The following is a 22368-nucleotide window of genomic DNA, read 5'->3' as shown; positions in this document are numbered from 1 at the left end:
GGACTAGTAAACTTTCCTGTCACCTGGATGTTCACCTTTTATGCTGCACTTTTTCTATCTCCATCTCATTTTCCTTTTCTCTGAGAGATTAATTTACCTGATGCATGACTGCTATCATCAGAGATCCTTCAATGGCTTTCTGCTGTCCAGAAAATGAGCCCATGCTCCCTAGCCCAGCTTTTTGTCCATCTCTATCAACCTTGAATCTCATGCCCGATTGACCCCTCCATGCACACTCTGCCGCAACCCAGTCACACCACCCACTGCCCTCTCCCCGTGCCCAGTGATGAAAACCATTTCTCTTCATGCTGTCTCCCTTGCCTAGAATGCATAGCACCCCCTAGCCACCATATAAAATCCTCTACTTCCAGATACAACTCATCCTTCAGTGGCCCTGAAGCTCTTCCAGGAAGCTTTTTCTGAGCTTCCCAGGTAGAAGACAACCCTCTCCACAAAACTTTCTGAGCCTTACAGTACTGCCTCATTTTGCCTTCCATGTCTTGTCACTTGTCACTTGAATCTAGGGATAGGATTCTGACAAAATTTACTACGACAAATGAGTTATTTCCTATTCTTCTCCCTCCCTCCAGATTATCTCAACTGTTAAACACAGCTGAGTGACATAATATGAATGCTTCTTACAAGCATGTCTTACTTTGACAGCAGACATGAAGGCTCAGCAGAATAGTGTAAGTAAACCACAGTCTCAATAATCTCATTGTTGGAGAACACTGAAGCTATTTTTTCCTTAGTATGGATGAGGTATATTCCTGAATCAAAACATATATGATCTAACATGTTATTCTAATTCTTTTAGTAAAGTTTTGCAAACTTCTCAGCTGTAGTTGTATGTTGAGTCTCTAAAATTTTGAGTACTTAAAATGCCCCAAAACATCCTTTTTGAGGATCTCAAAAGAAGAGAAAAAAAGGCTGAGTGATAACAATGTCCACACATTTAATGCTGTCAGTTTTACTCCTTTATCTATTTAGGACCTGTTCATTCCTACTGAAAAAAATTATAATGTAGTTATTGGTTTTCTCTGCCCACAGCAAATTAGTAGCAATAAATTAGAAGTAGGGAAGAGAAGAAGTACTTAACACTGAGAGAGGAGATAGAAAAACTAAAATAGACATACATGAAACATTTTTTTAAAAAAATGAAAAAGCATTATCACCTAAGAAATTTCAGGACACAGGCACATTCCTTTTGATTACATTTTATTCTAGCATAACACTATCAAAATAATAGTGTTATTACCACTGCCCTTAAATCACTAAGAAAAAATTCCTCTATAGTCAATATGCATTGCTGAAGGCAGATAAGTAAGTAATATATTTTAGACAAATTTTTATCCAGTTGGGTAAAATAGTCTGGTACTTAAGAGAGTGAGTTTAAGTAATCCAGAAATTTCATTCAGAGAGAAGACATTTTTGCTAACCAGACAGACAAAGGAAACTCTATGTTATTATGCACAGAAGGCCAAATAATATAAAAAATTAAGTTTGTGAAGGATCTGATATCCTTCGAAGAGGAGAACATGTTATCATTCAAGGTTATATAAATTCTTAGAGGAAAATTAAAGTTATATTAATTGAAGTTCACCCCAAGACTCAGTGAAGAATCAAGGGCTTTCAACTCAACTCCCAAACTTGAACTTTATGAAAAAGATTTACTGGCAAAATCAGGTGACACATTTTTAACATATAGAGGGTTGATAAGAGAAAGAAGATTCTAGGTAGTGGAGATAAGATTACTATTTTTTTGCTTCTGTATTATTCTCCCCCCACCCCAACACACAATCCTGAAATTGCTAGAGCATTCACGGGGTTTCCTACTCTTGGAGCACCAACACAATGAGTCACACGAACTTAGCAGTTGTGTACACTGCAGGGCACACTGTAATAGCTATAGGCTCTGCTATCATCCACAGGTTGAAGGAGCCATCAATACCTTCTTGGATTCTTTTTATACTCACAGCTAATACCAGTATGCCCCACCCCAGATTCAGGCAGAGCCAAGGCTGAATCCTGGCAAGGGACCTTTCTCTCACTTTCCATTGATAAAATGAAAGATGGGGCCAGATTGTCTCTAAAGCCTATCTCAGTTCTAAGATTCTATGAATCTAAAAACAATTATGTTTATTATTGTAAGTCATGATAGCTACTATTTAACAGTCTTTCAATTACCTATTTGCTCAAGTTTCTCTTTAAATTCCCTATACTGAGCATTAATTTCAAAATATATGAAGAATATCTCTAATTCTATGTATGGAATTTGTTTAGATAAACAATTTTAAATGCCAGATTTTTTAAAGGGGCAACTTTTTTTTAGTATATTAAAATACAGGTCAGACAGTATATCTGACATATACAATAAGTCTCTTAAAATGATTTAAGACCAAGTTGCCTATAATTAGTTATGAAAATATTACAAAGAGCTGAACCAAAATAAAACTAAATAAACCAGCTAGCTACTAAACTACACATATGTCCTCAAAATCTTACAAGAGTCAAATATTCCAGTAAAAAATAACAGAAGAGATGGAAACACAAGTTTCTTATTATCACACTTCATATGTTATAAAACATAATAGCTAACTTATTTTTGGCAAAATGATTAAGGATTGTAACATTCTGGCTTACACAAACATATTTGTCAAATGCATCTTAAATGGAGCATGTCATGCTAACTTCAGGCATGCAGGCACTGCAGTGTCTTAGAGTAGCCCAGAGACACTGAAATTTCAACACTTTGGCAGGGATCACACCACCAATATTCACTGACCCAGGTGTTTAATGAGGGCTGGGGATGGGGTAGGGAATTTCAACAATGTAGTTAATTGAAACCAGATAAAGCTTCTGAATAATAATTTAAAAATCATAGAGCTGTTTACTGCCCCTCCTACCCCCCAAAAGAGGTGACCTTTTGGACAATTTATTGCACACATTATTTTCTAGCCTACACCCTTTTAAAGAAGATAAAACACAGCTTCACATGTCTTTCTGAAAACTCTATAATCAGTTTGAGTTGTGTCTCCACAAATAAAGTAGGTTAAGCTCACGTTTCATCTTTGTTTCCCCTTTTCACCACTGTTCCTGCAAAAGCAAGGACACCTGAAGGCAGGACAATAATTAGAAAGTTATGATGCTGAAAAAGCTATAAGAAAGCACATTAACCTTGAGATGCATTCTGCTTTTTTCCCAACAGACATTGTGAATATCAGCCCAAAAAGAGAGAAAGGTTCAAGACAATGTATTGAACAATCATTTTCAAACACACAAAAGAGAAACCACACATCACATGCAGAACAGATCTGGAGCAAACACAAAAACCAAAACAGATCTGTGATTAAGTTAATAATAGCCTGTGATGGGCTCCAAAATGAATATTTTCTTTCCTATGTTTATAGAATAGTAATGCTATTATTTCAAATATGCAAGTATCCTTTTTAATGTTTTTAAAGTGTTTAAGACACCTGGAACAACTAACAACAAATAACTACATTTCATGTCAGTTTGCTACATTTTATTTGACAGGTCCAAGTCATTGCCTACACCAGTAAATAAATGCAACAATTTATGTACATCCTATGTCCATGTTCTTGACTGCACAACACACAAGTGAAATCCTAATTTTAGAACAATGGGGTACGCAGCTCTAACACAGCTCCCAATGACTTTTACCTCCTAGTATTCATGCCCTTGTGTAATTATCTCTCCTTGAGTGTGGGCTAGACCTAGTGACTTGATTCTAACAAGAATACAGGAAACGTGATGGGATGTCACTTTGTAACTGGGTTACAGCCTGTGATTTTCATCTGCTAGCAGGCTGTCTGTCTCCTTGACTCTTCTTCCAGGTGTGCTCTAATGAAGTCAGCTAGACAGGCCGACATGTTAAAGAAGGTGGCCTCCCCCTAAATGCCACTGCTGAATGAAGGCCCTCTGTCCAACAACTCTCAAGGAATGGGATCCTGTCAAAAACCACAAGAGTGAGCCTGGATGCAGATCCATCTCAACTAAAGCCTTCAGACAAAACTGCAGCCCTGGAAGACATGTTGGTTAAAATCTTGGGAGAGACCCTGAAGCAGAGAATCCAGCTAAGCTGTGGCCAGACTTCTAACCAGAAACTACGAGTGAAGAAATGTGTATTGTTTTACACTGCTAAGTTTTGGGGCAATTTGATACACAGCAATAGATACCTAATACAATAGTTAACCTAATGACTGAGACAATGAGTTATTTCCCTAATAATAATAATAGCTAATACTTATTTGGAACTTCAAAGTTCCAGATACCATTCTTGACACTTTATATAATTCCTCACAAAAATACTTTGAAGAACATATTATCCCCATTTTACAAATGAGGAAACTGAGGTTGAGACTCAAAACTGAAGTAGAGACTCAATAACTTGTCTAAGATCAGACAGACTAAAAAAAAAAAAAGACAATAAATATTGGAACCTAGGTGTCCTGATTCTAGTGCCAGAACTCACAGCAACTGTGCAAGTAGAACCACTAAGAGGCAGAGCTGGACACCATAAAGATGGCAACCACATGACATAGTACTAGAGGAGACTTCGAAGGCACAAAAGAGATTAGAAGCTGTGCAAAATGCTAAAAGGAAAAATAAAGCCTGCATTCTGATTAAGACACCTTATTTAGGGAAAAAACACCCAACACAGTAGACAATAATACAGAGAACAGAGTACAATCTTGAATTTATTGAATTCACACTTAGAAATGAAAAACATATTTTCTTATACCCAATAATAATTTAAAGCCTCCATTTAGTATTAAAAACCACAGCGAGGGAGGCTATAGTTGTACATTTCCCAAGGGCAATTACGAATAAGAAGCAAGCAGGTGAAGCTGGTAAGAAAAGGAGCGAGTGCTTAGTGAGCTCTGAGACCCCACTGAAGATATTTTATCCCACGGAGTGAGAAACAGTCAAAATCCTAGCACAAAGCAGCCACGAAGCGATCACGTCCTATCTTGGCTTCAGATTACTAGGTTTACCAGCACTCCATGCTCCCACACCCCCTGAACTGAAACAAGACAGTAGGTATCACATCTATTGGTTAGACTGTCTCCTCAAGCAGACTCCAGGCTCTCCTACTTCAAAGACTGTCTTACTCACTGGGATGTCCTCAAAACATAGCACAGGATCTGACACATGGAAAGGGCTTAATATATGTTTGTTGAATAAAGAAATGAATTATCTTGTGAATTGCATCCATTCAGTGAGTTATTTCAATGGTATATGTTAGTGAAAGTACAATTTTTTTGTTTTGTTTTATATCTCTTATAGTTCACTTGCTTTCCTGGGCACTTTAAATAGGTCTTTGCGTCTCTAGCGCCTCACTTAATATCTGGCACACAGTGGTATCCAACAAATATTTGCAAGCATTTGTGAATATGTGTCTCAAAAAGGCTGCCAAGATACAGAATAGGTAAGAATCTGAACTTATGACTTAATAAAGATGTAGTGTTCCATAAAGACAGCTGTTTGCCTATCAGTGATGATGATGATGATACATTTCTTCCTTCTGAAAAAGGCAAGAATATTTACAAAATACCTTCCCACAAAAGACAGATTCTTGTCTAGGTCTTACCTAGTGACTGCTCTTAAATATTTCTTTATAAAAAACAGCAAGTAATGTGTAACATAAGAACTCCGATAACCCTAGATTCAAAGGCATTCTTTCAGAAACTTCTTATCTCCCTCAGCATTATTCTTTGAAACATTACGAACATACATTCACATAAGCCCATCGTAATATGGAGATAAGGATAAAGGCAGAAAGCAAATATCCCTCTCTCTGTTCTATTTATCAACTGAACAAGAGACAAAAGAACATAGGATAGGTGAGGAGGATTTGTGCAGGCACACAGTCCAGCACCCACAGTTACCTCTGGAGACCTACTTACCGGGAGCTCAGGGATTCGCTTCAGCATCTGAAGTGTGAAATAGCTGCCTATTGAATGGCCAATGAGCACAAGTTTCATGTCCTTTGGCACATGAGTTCTCAGGAAAGCTAGTTTGTGCTCTATTTGTCCATTTAGTCCATAAATGTCCTTAATTTCTTGAGCATTTGAATCTAAAAGCAAAAATATGAGCATGTTTTCATTAAGTAAAAGTAATCACTGAAAAAAGATCAAGAAAAAGATAACAATCATGATAAAAAGCAGTTACCATTTATTGAAAGCCTACAGTGTGCCAGTGATAATATTAGGCATTCATTATATTAACCAATTTTCACAACAATTTTGGGAAGGAAACATTATAACCTTCACCTGATAGGTGAAAATCCCAATGCTCACAGATATTAGGTGACAGATTAATAGTCACAAACTTATTAAGTGGGAGAGGTGAGATTCAAATTCAGGTCTCCAAATCCTCAAAGTCCATGAACTTTCAATAATTCTGTGTATTACTGTTAGCTTAGGCCAGTGGTTCTCAAACTTGAGCATACATCAGAATCCCCTTAAAGGCTTGTTAAAACATATTGCTGGGCTCCACACCCCAGGGTTTCTGTTTCAGTAGGTCTAGGCTGGGGCCTGAGAAGTTGCATTTCCAAGTTTCCAGGAGATGTTGATGCACTGGGTCCCAGTACCACACATTGAGAACCAGCTGCTTAGGCTAATTTATATTACTAACAGACAACTAAGAAAGTCCATGACATGACTTATTTTAGATAATCTTTATTTATTTAAAGAATCCAGACTGAAAAACTTAGGTAGAAATGTTAAAAACTGTCCCTTTTAAATAATCAGCAGTCCTGACCTGAAATATCCTCCCTCCCTGTCACAAATGAACTGCTCTTCTAGGTTCTTCAAGACCTAATTAAAACTTTACCTAGCTAATCCTCAAGAAAAATTAATGAGCTCTCTTCTGTGCTTAATCAGTACCTCTTTTATTATAGCACTTTATCAAACTTGCACATTGTCTGTTTGTATGTTTATTTCCTCTCTTAGGCTGTGAGTTCCTTGAAGGCAAGGTCCATCTTTTCATGTGTCCTGTGACTAGCACACAGCAAATGTTATGGCTGAAAGAAAACTGGAACTGACTAGATGATCTCTGAGGATGCTGGCCACTCTAATATTCTACGAGTGTAGAAAACTTGAATAGGTTTTCCCTATGAACATATATATAACCCAATGACAGGGTGTAATGTTTCAAAATATCACAAGACAGTCAACTGTTTCCTAAAATTTGAGTGACTGAACACTGAATTTCTTGCTCTCATGACTTGCAAGGCATTGATGGGAATTACAATCGGTATGGCTCATTCAAGAGGCACCCCAAACTCAGAAAAACTACTCTTCTGTTTTGTTTGTATATGGTTTTGTGTGTGTGTGTGTGCTCATCTCCCCTTTTAGTCTAAGTCCTGTTTATCCTACAAACTTGAAACGAGCATTATCTCCTCTGAGAGACCTTTTTATGATTCATGATGTGAGGAGTAAAGTGGCTCTCTTTTCAGTTTCCACAACATCCCTGTTTATTTATCTCACTATACTACTCCTAATTCACTCCTAGTTTACAATTCAGGTCTTGCTTATCACTGCTCCCCAAAGTTCAGCATACAGTTATTGAAAAGCTTTTTCTTGACTCAATGAGGCTTACTTCCCTATTTCCATAGTACTATTAATCTCCCAGGTTAAACATGTTATGCTCTCACTCTTTTTCCCAGGTCAGCTTACAATCCATTCTCCACTTAACAAGGAAGGTCAGCATGAAACAGAATTGGGAAGAGAGAGAATCTGGAACCTGACTTTGGTAGGACTTCTAATGGCTCCAAATCCACCTTTTTATGCACGAAATATTATATTTAGGTTTGAAGAGTTTATACCTTGCTTCTCTAATCACTCTACCCAAAAGTGATCATATCATTCTTTGATATAAAAAAGCCACAATAATGTTAATATTTGCATCCCAAGTTCTTCTTCAAAATATGCAGCATTTGGAAATATCCAAGTTTTCCTTCTGTTGGGACAGTAGGTGCAGTACAAAGATAAACAGGCTCTGGAGATGAGATACATCCAGGTTTAAATCTCAGCTCAGCATCTCCCTAACTGTGTGACTTGAGCAAATCCTTTAACCTAGGCTTCAGTTTCCTCATACACAAAATAGAGATAATAATGCTAGCCTCCAATGGCTGTTGTTTAAGTGTCTGGTATAAGCAGATAAATAAAAGCTATGATTGCCATCATTTCAATTCCTGTTATGTAAGTCCTCCTCCAAATATATACCAAGAACATTCACATGGTTAGAGCAAAGAAAATGGGCTAAATATTCTAAAATTTCACTGACATCATAAATAAGGTCCTAAAACATTGTATTTCAGATAAACTTTAAAGGACATTATAAATCAGAATATTTCAGAGGTAGATCTGGCTTTGCCTCTGGGAACTACTCAGTAGATTTTCAAGAACACAGTACTTGTTAGTGTTTGCCAAAGTGGTAAGATTAATGGTGAAAGTACTTTCTAAAAATGAACAATGAAAATTTAAATGTGCTATCTTTTAAAATTTATTTTTATTTATTTATTTTTGAGATGGAGTCTCACTCTGTCGCCCAGGCTGGAATGCAGTGGCACAATCTCAGCTCACTGCAACCTCCACCTCCCGGGTTCAAGCAATTCTCATGACTCCTAAGTAGCTGGGATTACAGGTGTGCACCACCAGGCCTGGTGAATTTTTGTAGAGATGAGGTTTCACCATGTTGGCCAGGCTGGTCTCAAACTTCTGACCTCAGGTGATCCACCCACCTCGGCCTCCCAAAGTGCTGGGATTACAGGTGTAAGCCACCACTCCCAGCCTATCTTTCTTCATTTTACTAGTAAATAAAATTCTAGATATTATTTTACTAGCAGAAAATGAAAGGTTAAAAGACTATATACTTGATTATATATTTTCATTCCTATTATTTTAATAGTAATATATTCTGAGAAAATGCTAGAAATTATTAACTTACTCTCCAAAAAATGCAGAAAAAATTACATTCAATTGTATCAAAACCAGAAGAATGTTAATATGGAAATCATTTATACCATTCTTTCTATAAGGAAAATGTACTCCAAGTTATAATCAATGAAGCACATTTGGAACATAATCTGTTTCTAAATTGAGAACTGCCCGAATTGGTGGATGACAATCCAATCCACCATATTGTTACCAATAAATTGTGGGGGAAAGAAAGAGAGATCAGACTGTTATTGTATCTATGTAGAAAGAGGAAGACATAAGAAACTCCATTTTGTTCTGTACTAAGAAAAATTCTTCTGCCTTGAGATGCTGTTAATCTGTAACCCCAGCCCCAATATCATATTGACAATTTTCTCTTAGAACCTGAGCCTATTTCTTAGACCCATCTCTATTAGATATCACTTCACAGCTCACCTAACGGTTCTAGAGTTTATTTCAAAAGGTACACACAACTTGTTCTGAAATACTTAGTAGAGAAATTAAATAATATCAGTACTTCGCATTAACTTTTTGTCTAATCGTTCAAATTTGCTGCTCCAGTTATTAAAGTTATTAAGCAGTCATTAAAATTGCTTTCAATTTTAAATTCCCTTACAGCCTCAGAACACAGATAAATCTGATGATTATTATTTTCTTCATTTTACATGAACTGAATTGACTACTCTGACAGAAAACAGTGACTAATTGGCCCTTGGTATTATTGAAAGTACAGACATAAATAAAATATACTACCTTTGCCTTTCAGGAGATCATAATCTACTAACAGGAAACAGACATAGATAAAAACACAATTATTAAATGCCAAAGTTAAGTATCTCAAGCATTTGTGTGAGAAAAGAACACAGTTTATTGGATCACAATAGAAGGATAATGGCCCTTTGATTCATAAAAAGTACTGTACCTTTTCCCACTCTACCCAAGATAAATAACTAGAAGATATTCTTTATAACATTTATATTACTATAAATGTATACGTTTAACTATGTATCTGAATCCAAGCAAAACAGTTTAAATTTAACTATATATTTAACTGCCATTCATATATATATATGGCTATATACTGAATATAAATGTATAAGTTCAACTATTTATTTTCATACAAACAGTATTTATTGGTCATCTCTGACCATAGAACAGACAAGACTGGAGATTAGCACTACACATGCCTTTGGTAGGACTGAGTCTGCAGACAGTAACTACATCTCACACCAGAATTTGCTCAGCTACTAAACCCTTCCATCCTGCCCCCAGTCATTACTCCAAAGCTGTATCTTAATAACTTTAACTAAACAACTTACATGTAAAAATTGAAAGGCTAAGAATAACATTTCATATTTTAAAGAATTCTTTGATCAAGATGAAAATACAGTTTCCTTGTGAAGCATGTTCTCACCCATAAGTGGGAGTTGAACATTGAGAACACATGGACTCAGAGAGGGGAACAACACATACTAGGGCTGTTGAGGGGTGGGGGGGGTGAGGGGAGGGAACTTACAGGACAGGTCAATAGGTGCAGCAAACCACCATGGCACACGTATACCTATGTAATAAACGTGTACATTCTGCTCATGTATGCCTTTTTTTTTAAGAAGAAATAAAATAAAATAAAAAAGTTTCCTCCTTAATTTCTTTCAAATACACAAAAAAACATATGTTGTTCACCATGCTATACATATATATAAATATATGTAACTACAAATATAAAAAGAGACATGAAATATTTACTCTAAATTCATGATAGAACTAGAGATGGGATACAAAAAACAAAACTTTTTCTGTATTGTTTTATTTCACTTATTTTGTTAACAAAAAATATTTATGTAAATATGGCAATGTTAACTGTCAATTGTGAGTAATAGAATCTTTGTTATATAACTCTATTTTGCTACGTTTTTAAAAATTTCTCAAAATAAATTTAAAAAAAAGAATGCATTGACATGCTGTTGTTCCTAGATATCTTACACCTATTTTGTAGGGAAAATCACCATTGATTTCTTTCTCACATGGAATACAGAAGCCCCAAAGATGTTGTGGGTTCATAGTGAATATCAGTGAATTGGCTCAATGAGAACTGTGGTCCCTAATTCTGTATGCTTACCTACTTCATCGATCCATAAGGCCTTCCTTTCACAACTGTCCTGAGGTTACTAGGCTGAAGTGAGAGTACACTCTCATCAATCCCCAGCTCCCTCCCTAAGTATTCTGTAAGCTCCCTGTATCTAAACACTGGTACAACTCTGTTAGCTCTTAAAGTATGCATCACAGTGAGGGGGATGGGAGATAATTATTCTATTTAACACTGCTATCTTATTTAGAAAACAAATTTCAAAATTTGTAAACCCCAAGCATATGTTTTATAAAATAATTTTTAATTATTATTCTCCAAACGGTGAAAACCACAGTCATCAAATTATGCTTTCCACTTGACTAAAACCAATTATCTGCTAAGGACTTCAACAGTCCTTAGCAGGAAACAGCAGAGAGATTCAGCAAGGAGAACATAATGCTACAGACTTAGCAAACAATAAAAGAAAAAGGCATAAAAAGTGTGTTACTTTTTATTGTAAAGTGTTATTTTGGAAACAGCCATGTTTCCATGGCTGTTACTTGGAAAAAGCCATGAGTTCTGTGGCTATGTGTGGTTATACGGAAAGGTGAAGCATAAGGTTAAAAAGGAAAGTTGGGTATAGATGAAGTAGGAAACTGAATTTCACACCAAGGAGTCTGGACTCGGTTCTGTGATCAATGAGAAGATACCTACAGATTGCCAAGAGAGGAGCGCACAATCTGGTCTGCGTTATGGACGTTAACTGCAATGCTCACTCTCCCTACTTCTGTCTGCCCTGGGATTCTTAACAATTTGCTTGATTCCTAACTTCTTCTCTTGCTCTGCACTTTGGTTTTTTGCTCTTCTGACCCACAGATTTACGTGCTTTCATTTCTAGGGACTGTGAGCCCTGAGAGTTGATTGATTGGTTGTTCCTGCCTTGGGCTCATGCAGTCATTCCATCTTACCTCCTTGTTGCCCTGCCACTCCCAGTCCTGGCAAGAGAAAGCTCCACTGGGTTTTCTCTCTTTCTTCCTATTTGGGGGACTGCAGTGACAGTAGTTTATTGTTTCTTTGGATAAGCATGACTCAAATTCATCATTAGTTGCAAGATTGTGTAACTTTTTTAGGTAATGTTTTTATCTGCTAATACGAAACCAGCATGATTTCTAGCTTTCATTTCATACTTTCTAAACAATGACTTGAAATAGTTGATAATGAATTTCCCATCATGTATGCTGACTCTATAGCAAATCAAATCCAGAAAACAGTTTATACTCCTAACTCCTCAAATTTTCTTTTCACACTTTTTTTTCCCCTCGAATCATCCCCTTCTGACATTGGTGAACATCTGTTCTTCCAATTATATTCCACTTATGATGTGATAATGTGGTTTACTAGAATATTATTTCCAACTGTTCATAATTTTAACATGTGCTAATATGAAGCAAAACATACTTTCAACATTTGATGTGTGGTAATAGCTTATGCCCTTTTTCTCAATGATTACATATTTTTCACGCCATTATTTTGCATGCCAGAAAATCAGTACCTTAGGACAATCTTGGACAGCAAATAATATATCTGTGTTGCCTATCCAAAGCCACTATAGCATACATTTGCAAACATAACCTCCAATGTGTACAACAGATGAGAGCAGAACTGTTCTAGCTGAATGGGGGGCTGGTCCAAGGCCCAGAGCCCTACTTAGCCTTCACGGAACTTTTGAGCTACTCAGATACAGAAAGTCACAAACCTAAAAGGTGGAGACTGGCAAGCAATTCTAACTCTTTGTATACCCTTGTAGCATGACAGTTAATAACCTAATAGGTTGTCAATAAGTCCTTGATGATAATGAGTTGCCCTCTCACCCTCTCCAGAAACCACAGCTTCCTTTGGCGCTATGGTGGCCCTTTGGGCTAATGCCTCTAGATGGCACTATTCTCATTAGGTAGCAAAGAACGCAGACTAATTACTATGTTATTAACTCAATAGTACACAAGCAGGCCAAGTAGAGATAAACATATTCAAAGTAAAGTTATAAATAATAAGATGTCAATTTAAAATAAGAATTAAAGCTGTTTCCTAAAAATTCAGACACATGACAGATATTTTCTACTGGTTTTCCGTATCAGTGTTTATTGTGAACATCTAGGGCAGTGGTTCTGAAAATGTGGTCCCAGGACCAGCAGCACCAATATTACCTGGGAACTTGTTAGAAATGCAAATTCTCAGGTCCCACCCCAGATCTACTAAATCAACAACTCAGAGGTAGCCACCTGTGTTTTAATAAACCCTCCAGGTGATTTTGATGCATGCCAAAGTTTGAGAACACCTGATCAAGGGTGATCCTCTGAGTCTGTTTTCAACTTTCAAAGTTGCCATTCATGTTCTCTTCAAATGTTCGCTTCTGTCTTTAGTATGACTTAAGATAGCTCACTTGATCATGACCATATCCTTTTAATGTGATGTTGAATTCAGTTTGCTGGTATTCTGTTGAGAATTTTTGCATGTATGTCCCTCGAGGATATTGACCTATACTTTTCTTGTTTTGTCCTTATTCAGCTTTGGTGGTTTAATTTCTTTAACAGATACAGTCTATTCTGATTATCTATTTTTCCTTGTGTGAGTTTTGGGAGCTTGTATCTTTCAATAAATTGGTCCATTTTATCTAAGTTAAGTTTATTGTCCTTTTGTTATCTAAGAGATCAGCAGCAATGAATCTTCTTTTCTTTCTGAATACTTGTAATTTGTGTCTTCTCTTTTTCCCCCCTTGGTTAGCCTGGCTACAGGTTTATTAATTTTATTAGTCTTTTAAATAACTAGCTTTTGGTTTGTTGATTTTTTTCTAATAATTTCTTGTTTTCAACTTCATTGATTTGTGTTCCCATTTTTATCATCTTTTCTTCTCTTTGCTTTAGGCTTAAATTGTTCTTTCTCTAGTGTCCTAAGGCAGAAACTTAGGTAATTGACTTTATATCTTCCTTCTTTTCTAATACATGCAGTCAATGCTATAAATTTCCTTCTAAGCACTAGTTTTGCTATATCCTACAAATTTTTATAAGTTGTATTTCCACTTTTATTTTGTTCAAAGTATTTTTATGTTACTCTTCAGACTTTACTGACCCATGTGTTATTTAAAAGTGTGTTGTTTAACTTCTAAATATATTGGGATTTCCTAGCTATGTTTCTGTTGTTGATTTCTAGTTTAATTCCACTGTGGTCTAAGAGCATACCTTGTATAATTTATACTCTTTTAAGTTTCTTAAGGTATGTTTTATGGCTCAGAATGTAGTCTATCTTGGTGAATGCTCCATGTATGCTTGAGAAGAGTATGTTGTTAGATGAAGTAGTCTATAAATGTCAATTAAATAAAGTTGACTGAAGGTGCAATTCAGTTCAACTATATCTTTACTGCCTTTCTGTTTGCTGGATCTATTAATTACAGAAAAAGGATTGCTGATGTTTCCACTTATAATAGTGCAGTCTATCAGTTTTGCCTCCTGCATTCTGACCTTTGTTGTTAGGTACATATTTGTTAAGGATTGTTATGTTTCCTTGAAGAACTGGTTCTATTATCATTATGTAATGCTCCTCTTTATCCCTGACATTTTCCTTTTTCTGAAGCCTGCTTTGTCTAAAATTAAAATAGCTACTCCAGCTTTCTTTTGACTAGTGCTACCATGGTATAACTCTGTATATCCCTTTACTTGCAACATATCTGTGTCTTTATATTTAAAGTTTTTGTTTGTTTTAAAATGTTTATTTGTTTGTTTTAAAGACAAGGTCTCACTCTGTCGCCCAGACTGGAGTGCAGTGGCATGATCTCGGCTCACTGCAGCCTCAACCTCCCGAGTTCAAGTGATCTGCCCACCTCAGCCTCCTGAGTAGGCTGAACCACAGGTACGTGCCAGCACGCCTGACTAATTTTTGTATTTTTCTGTAGAGATGGAGTTTCACCATGTTGCCCAGGCTGGTCTCAATCTCCTGGGCTCAAGCAATCTGTTGACCTTGTCCTCCCAAAGTGCTGGACTTACGGGCGTGTATAACTGTGCCTGGTCCTAAAGTGGTTTCTTGTAGACAACATATAGTTGGATCTCCCCCTACCACTCCAACAATCTGTGTATTTTAATTGGTGTATTTAGACCATTCACATTTAAAGTGATTACTGAGGCTGGGCGTGGTGGCTCATGCCTGTAATCCCAGCACTTTAGGAGGCCAGGGCAGGTAGATCACTTAAGCCCAGGAGTTCAAGACTAGCCCAGGCAACATGGCAAAACCCTGTCCCTATAAAAAATATAAAAATTATCCAGGCATGCTGGTACACACTTGTGGTCTCAGCTACTCAGGAGGCTGAGGTGGGATGATCACTTAAGCCTGGGAGTTTCAGGCTACAGTTAGTCTCGTTGGCACCACTGCACTCCAGCCTGGGTGACAGAGTGAGACTGTGTCTCTAAATAAATAAATAAAGTGATTACTGATATAGTTGAATTAATAGCTATCATATTTATAAATGTCTCTCCTTTGTTATACTTGTTCTTTCTTTTTAACATCCTACTCTCTATTCCTAGCTTTAATTGAGCATTTTAAATGATCTAACATTCTCTTTTCTTCTCATAATAATTATACTTATTAAAAAAATTTTTTTTTGGCTGGGCACAGTGGCTCATGCCTGCAATCCCAGCACTTTGGGAAACTGAGGCGGGCAGATCGCTTGAGCCCAAGAGTTCCAAGACCAGCCTGGGCAATATGGTGAAACCCTGCATCTACTAAAAGTCCAAACATTAGCCAGGTGTAGTGGCACACGTCTGTAGTCCCAGCTACTTGGGAGGCTGAGGTGGGAGGATCACCTGAGCCTGGCAGGTTGAGGCTGCAGTGGGCCAAGATTGTACCAATGTACTCCAGCCTGGGCGAGAGAGTGAGACCCTGTCTCAAAAAAAAAAAAAAAAAAAAAGTTCATCTGAAGTAACACTATACCACTTCACCTTTAGTCCAGGTATGTTACAACTGAGTATTCCCAATTCCTCTCTTCCATCCCTTATAACATGACTGACATTCATTTCATTTATCCATGTTGTAATTACCCAACATACTATTACTTTTATTACTTTGAATAAACAGCTATCTACCAGATCAATTTGGAACAAGAAAAATAAACTTTCTAAACCTGTATTCCTTCTCCAATGCTCTTCTTTATACAGATTTGAGTTTCTAATCTCTATCGCTTTCCCTTCCCCTAAAGAACTTCTTTTAATATTTCTTGCATAGGATGTTTCCAGCAACTAATTTCCTCAGCTGCTGTTGGTCTGAAAAAGTCTTTCTTTCTCCTTTACTTTTGAAGGATGATTTCACTAGATAGAGAAATCCAGGTAAGTGTTATTTTTCATTCGACACTAAATATTTCACTCCATTCTCCTCTTTGTTGAATGATTTCTGACAAGAAGTTCCCTGTAATTCTCATCTTCGTTCTTCTACAGGTAAGGCACTTTCTCCTCTGCCTATTTTCAAGATTTTGTCTTTGGTTTTCTGCAACTTAAGTATGACATATGTAGGTGTAGAGCCTTAGTATTGATCCTGCTTAGTGTGCTCTGAGATTCCTAGACCTGTGTTTTGTCATCTGGCATTAAGTACTTCAACTCTTATCTTCTCCATTTTCTCTTTCTTCTTGATCTGGTATTCCAATTATGCATATGTTACACCTTTTGAAGTTGTCCCACAACTCTTGGATGTGCTGTACTTTTATAAATTATTTTTTTCTCTTTGCATTTCAGTTAGGAAAGTTTCTATTAACCTATTTTTCCAGCCCACTGATTTTTTCCTCAGCTGCATCCAGCCTGCTGGTGAGTCCATCAAAGGCATTTTTCATTTTTGTTACGGTGTTTTCTAATATTTCCTTTTGATTCTTTCTTAAGAGTTCCCTACTGTCTGCTTGCATTACCCATCTGTTCTTGCATGCTACTTCTTCCATTAGAGTTCTCAACGTAGTAATCATGGTTACTTTAAATTCCCGATCTGATATTTCTAAAATTGGTAATAAGTATATATCTGACTCTGGTTCTGATGCTTGCTTTGTCTCTTCAGACTGTTTTTTCTTGCCTTTTACAATGCCTTCTAATTTTACTTTTTGCTTAAAGCTGGACATGATGTATTGAGTAATAGGAATGAGGTAAATAGACCTTTTATGTGAGGCTATATGTTAATGCGGCTAGAAGCTGGGCTATGCTTTTTTTGTTTGTTTGTTTTTTAAGATAGGGCCTCACTCTGTCGCCCAGGCTGGAGTGCAGTGGCACTATCTCGGCTCACTGCAACCTCTGCCTCCCGGGTTCAAGCAATTCTCCTGCCTCAACCTCCCGAGTAGCTGGGAGTACAGGCTTGCACCACCATGCCCGGCTAATTTTTGTATTTTTAGTAGAGATGGGGTTTCATCACATTGGCCAGGTTGGTCAAGCGATCCGCTCGCCTCAGCCTCCCAAAGTGCTGGGATTACAGGCATGAGCCACCACGCCTGGCCAGGGCTATGCTTAATGTTTTCTGTAGCTACAGGTATCAGAAACTTCAGTTTCCTCCAATGTTCTTGTTTTTTTTTCCTCCATTGCCTTTGGTTTTCCCTAAGAACTCCTTCTTAAATAGAGTTTGTGTCTTGTAGCTCCTATAGTTATAATGAACTATTATTAAGGTAGAGGCCTGTAGACCTCTACCTTAAAATGAGGAGGGAAGCATCCTATAATGTAATGATTAAACCTCAGTCTTTCAGTGGGCCTGAATGCCTGTGCTGTGATCTTCAAAAGTTTTTGTCATCTTTTTTTCTCCTCCAGCATGTGAGACAGGAAGGCTAGTGGAAGACGGAGCTGGCTAACTGCCCTTCCCCCAGGTTGGATAAAGCTCTGGAACTCTTTTTCCCTTGGAAAGTAAGCCATGTTATTGAGAATATTCTGGACATACTGCAAAATGCTTACTTCTCTTCCACTCCTAACAAAAAACCATACGGGACATTTCTCAAATTTTCACAAAAGAACCTGATAAGGTTCCTAGAAGTAATACCTATGAAAGTGAAGAAGTCCCCCAAGAATAGGCTTGCAGAAGTTTGTTACTCTTAAAATAGTCTGTACTTTACCCCCAGCAATTCATCAAAATCACCATTTATGTATTCTACACTTATGTAGTGTATTCTACATAAATGGCACTAGTGTCTTCTACAATCTTCATTGTATTTCCTTGTCTCCTCTAGATTTTAGGTGACAATTTGTCCTGTGACCTCAATTCTCTGAAAGGTCTAAGAAAAATGATTTTTAGTTTTGTTCAGCTTTTTTCTTTTCTTTTTTTCTTTCTTTTTTGAGACACAGTCTCACTCTGTCACCTAGGCTGGAGTGCAGTGGCACAATCTTGGCTCACTGCAACCTCTGCCTCCAAGGTTCAAGCAATTCTCATGTCTCAGTCTCCCGAGTAGCTGGGATTACAGGCAAGCACCACCACGCCTGGCTAATTTTTGTACTTTTAGTAGAGATGCAGTTTTGCCATGTTGGCCAAGCTGGTCTCAAATTCCTGGCCTCACGTGATCCGCCTGCCTTGGCCTCCCAAAGTGCTGGGATTACAGGCATGAGACACCACACTTAGCCTCAGCTTTTTTCTTATTGCGAGGAGAGAAGTGACAAATTCCAAGTTCTACATGTCAGAGCTGAAACTGGAAGTCCACTATTTATTTAAAAAAAAATTCTATGCTAAATATTTTCTTAATGTATAACATATGCCAAATACAAGTTTTGAACAGGTAATAAGCAAATAAATGTTGAAAAAAAATACCCTGAAAATCTAAATGTAACTATTTTACTAACATTTAAGATACACACTTCATCACGATATTGTCATAGGGGAAAAAGCACTAAAAATATGGTCCCTGGTGCTGCTATTCCTAGATGCTTACTTCAGCCTAGAAAATATCTGAGCTATTACACAAAGTATTATTCATTGAAAAATCTCATCTCTTAGTGCCAAGGTGCTAACGTTTGTTAGGCTTTAGGTTGAAAATGTTTAAGCATAATTAAACCATTATGAAGTTTTAGTATTTCTTTTCAACCTTTAACTTATAGGACACTGATTTTTTATTTTCTTATTCAGTTTTCCATACTAAATTGTTTTAATAAGCACATATAACTTTTTAATCTAAAAATACAATAAAGGAAGGTAATCCATTTTGAAAATAAATAGAAAATTATACAACATACTCCCTGCAGCTAAACGGTCAGTTGCAAAATACAAGGTTAACAATTAGATAAAACTAGATAAATTGATACTGTTTATCTGACGTGCAACATTTACACAGATTAATAACAGATTAGTAAACTAATGTTTTTCAGAAAGTATTCAGAGGAGTTCACATATGCAGCCATATTTATTGCCATCACATTCAAATTTTAAAATAGAAACAAAAAATTGTATCTGATATGAGGATCAGAGGCTGAGGTCAGAGAATACAATTAAAAATAAATATAATCAAAACTAGCCTTCAAAGAGTACAGGCTTTTGTATGTTCAACCTTGTACATCAATGTCTAAAAGAATCATGCATATATAATAATGAAGACTATAGATGTAAAATGTAATTTTATTGTAAAATATCTTTAAAACTGAGAAGCTCAATAAGCACAAAAAGATGCTCATACCACCAGAGGGACGTACAAGAACCAGAAGCAAACTGGGCAATGAAGTCACAGCCACCTCGATCTCACCTCAAATTAACTAAAGGAAACCCCCTAGGACAAAACGCCCTTGAATGGAATGCCTATAGAGCATTCCACATGTTACACATTTTGAAATTGTCCCTCAACTCTTGGATATGCTGTACTTTTATAAAGTTATGTTTATGTTTTATAAACTTATATTTAAGTTATTTTTTCTCTCATTTTTTATTTTTTGGAACAGTGAACATGCTAGAATTCTCACAGATTTAAAGGAGGTAGTTTGCATCTCCATGGTATTACTTCTTCCATTTAGAAACCTTCCAGCATGGAGTCCTGGCTCTCTCTCCAGCTCTCAAAGTCCCTCTCAAACTGGCCCTGCTTAGCAGTAACATCACTACTAAATCTTGCTCCCTTCTGTGCTACTCCTTCTGTCTGTTGTACCTCTGCACCCACCTCCATGCCCTAAATCCAAATTTTATTCAATTGTGAAAACCAGTTGTAATGGTCTGAATGCTTATATGGCCCCCAAATCCACAGGTGAAACCCTATGCCCAAATGCTATTAAGAGGTGGAGGGGGGTCTTTGGGAAGTAATTAGGATTAGATGGGGTCATGAGGGTAGAGCCCACTAGAGTCCCAAGAGGGCTTGCCTCCTCTGTCCACCACGAGAGGACAGCAAGAATGCCACCTGTGAATCGGGAAGTAGGTTTTCATCAGACATCGAATCTGCCAGTGCAGACTGGACTGGACGTCCAGTCTCAAGAAACTATGAGAAATCAATTTCCATTTTTAAAAGCTACTTAGTCTATGGTATTTTGCTACAGCAGCCCAAACTGACTAAGACACATGCCTACTCCACAAAGTCTCTCCTAACCCACACTGTGTTTTCTCCTTTGTTTACCCCTTAGGTGTCTATATGATTAGCAGGCCACGGTTTATCACTTAATTATTCTCTAAATATGAGAGAAAAAGTTTCTTTAAAGTAAAGAACATGGCTTATAAAAGGGGTTCCCAACCCCTGTCTGTGGCCTGTCAGGAACCCGGCCACACAGATGAAGGTGTGCAACGGGTGAGTGAGCATTACCGCCTGAGCTCTGCCTCCTGTCAGATCAGCGGCAGCATTGGATTCTCATAGGAGTACCCTATTGTGAACTGTGCATGCCAGATCTAGGTTGCACACCTGATAATCTGAGGTGGAACAGTTTCATCCCGAAACCATCCACGCCTCCCCAGTCTGTGGAAAAATTGTCTTCCACAAAACTGGTTCCCAGAGGCCAAAATGGTTGGGGACTGCTTTTTCCCCACCATTCCTCCTAGAACAACCCTGGAAAAATAATACATGATCAAAAAACACACAGTTGATTACTAATTGGTAAACAAAGAAGGCAAGTCATAGATTGTTTTATCTACCCATATTCTTACAGAAAATTACCTGAAGAGTTAAAATGTCTCTAAAAATCCTAAGTTTACCAAAATATGGCACCATGGGCCTAATGCCACAAGCAGAGGTTTCCACTGGTGTAACTCTTAACCTTAGCAAGCTTGCTAGAAACATGACCCTCCACTCAGTCTAAAGGAAAGCAGATATTAACAAGGACATACCCTCTGATGTTGTAAGAATCTTCTTGTCTTTGGGAGCCAACGCATGCCCAGCATGACTGATAGTCCAAACTGGAAAGCGTCTGTTTGTCAAAGAGTATAAAGCCTTTGCAAATGGCACATAAAAGGCAGAAAAACCTGGGTTACCTAAGAAAAGAAACACAGACCTTAGATTAATCAAAGTAATAAACAGGCATAAGATGACACGCAGGCTAGAAAAGATGGGTCTCTTTCTTTTCACACTTTCCTCTGAATTCTTCAGAGTACCCAAGAGAGATTATCTTCAAAGTTCCATTAAAATCACAGCAGTACCCTATTCAAACACCCTTCAGTGTCTTCCAGATAAAGTCATCTGGAAAAAGTCTAAAATCAGTAATACTGCATATAAGGCACTTCAAGATTTGGTCATGCTCAGTTAACAAGGTGCATGAAAACCAGAAAAACAAGCCAGCCAAAATAGTGTAAGAAGCATGCACAGGGAGAGCTTTAAGGAGTCTACTGCTTCCTTGTCACTTATCACTAGCACTTATAATTGTAAACAGGTGTACAGCTTGATCTTTTGGGGAAACAAACGTCTACAAGTACATGTAGATTTTTCTTATGTGTGTACAGAAGGTATTTTTGACATGAGTTTGCTATAAAGAAACAATAAATAAACGATCTTTTTAAAAACATTCTATCTGATAGATCTGTAGGGGGGAAATTACAACGAAATGGGATTTTCATCTTGTAATCATCATCTATATAAAGTCTTCACAGCTACTAGTCCATTTCCATCAATATCTATTTCTCTGATCAGTTTATCTATTTCTTCATGTTGTTAGGCTTTCTGGTCTCTGCAATTACATGACATGGTTCTGGAGCACTGATGTAAATAACCACTGTCATCCTTGTCAAATTTCACTGATTTCTACTCCATTTTTATATCTTTCAGTTTGCTAGATAAGCAGTGTAGTAAAGTGGTTAAGAGCATAGACTCTGAAGCCAGCCTACCTGGGTTGGAATCCTGGCTTTGCCACTTACCAACTGTGTGAGCTTTGGCCAAGCTATTTAACCTCC

The 22368-nt window shown here is 37.3% G+C and overlaps 1 protein-coding gene across 6 annotated transcripts in view; it reads right to left on the bottom strand.

Moving 5' to 3' along the window:
* Nucleotides 1-22368, bottom strand: part of LDAH (lipid droplet associated hydrolase) — a 138289-nt gene that overhangs the window by 83993 nt on the left and 31928 nt on the right. For 4 of the 6 annotated variants that reach the window (XR_010130046.1, XR_010130048.1, XM_063696035.1 and 1 more), the window contains exons 3-4: nucleotides 21313-21456; nucleotides 5931-6100 (exon numbers count right to left, since the gene is read on the bottom strand). Coding sequence is in view for 3 of the 6 variants with exons in the window: in XM_063696035.1 (XP_063552105.1) it covers nucleotides 5931-6100; nucleotides 21313-21456 (314 nt within the window). In the remaining 3 variants the exon portion in view is untranslated. The remainder of the gene's footprint in view (nucleotides 1-5930; nucleotides 6101-21312; nucleotides 21457-22368) is intronic. The other 2 variants (XR_010130047.1, XM_055378794.2) reach the window with 1 other exon arrangement.

Source organism: Gorilla gorilla, chromosome 12, assembly GCF_029281585.2.
Source record: "Gorilla gorilla gorilla isolate KB3781 chromosome 12, NHGRI_mGorGor1-v2.1_pri, whole genome shotgun sequence".
NCBI classification, from domain to species: Eukaryota; Metazoa; Chordata; class Mammalia; order Primates; family Hominidae; genus Gorilla; species Gorilla gorilla.
This window is presented reverse-complemented; position numbering and strand designations above follow the sequence as displayed.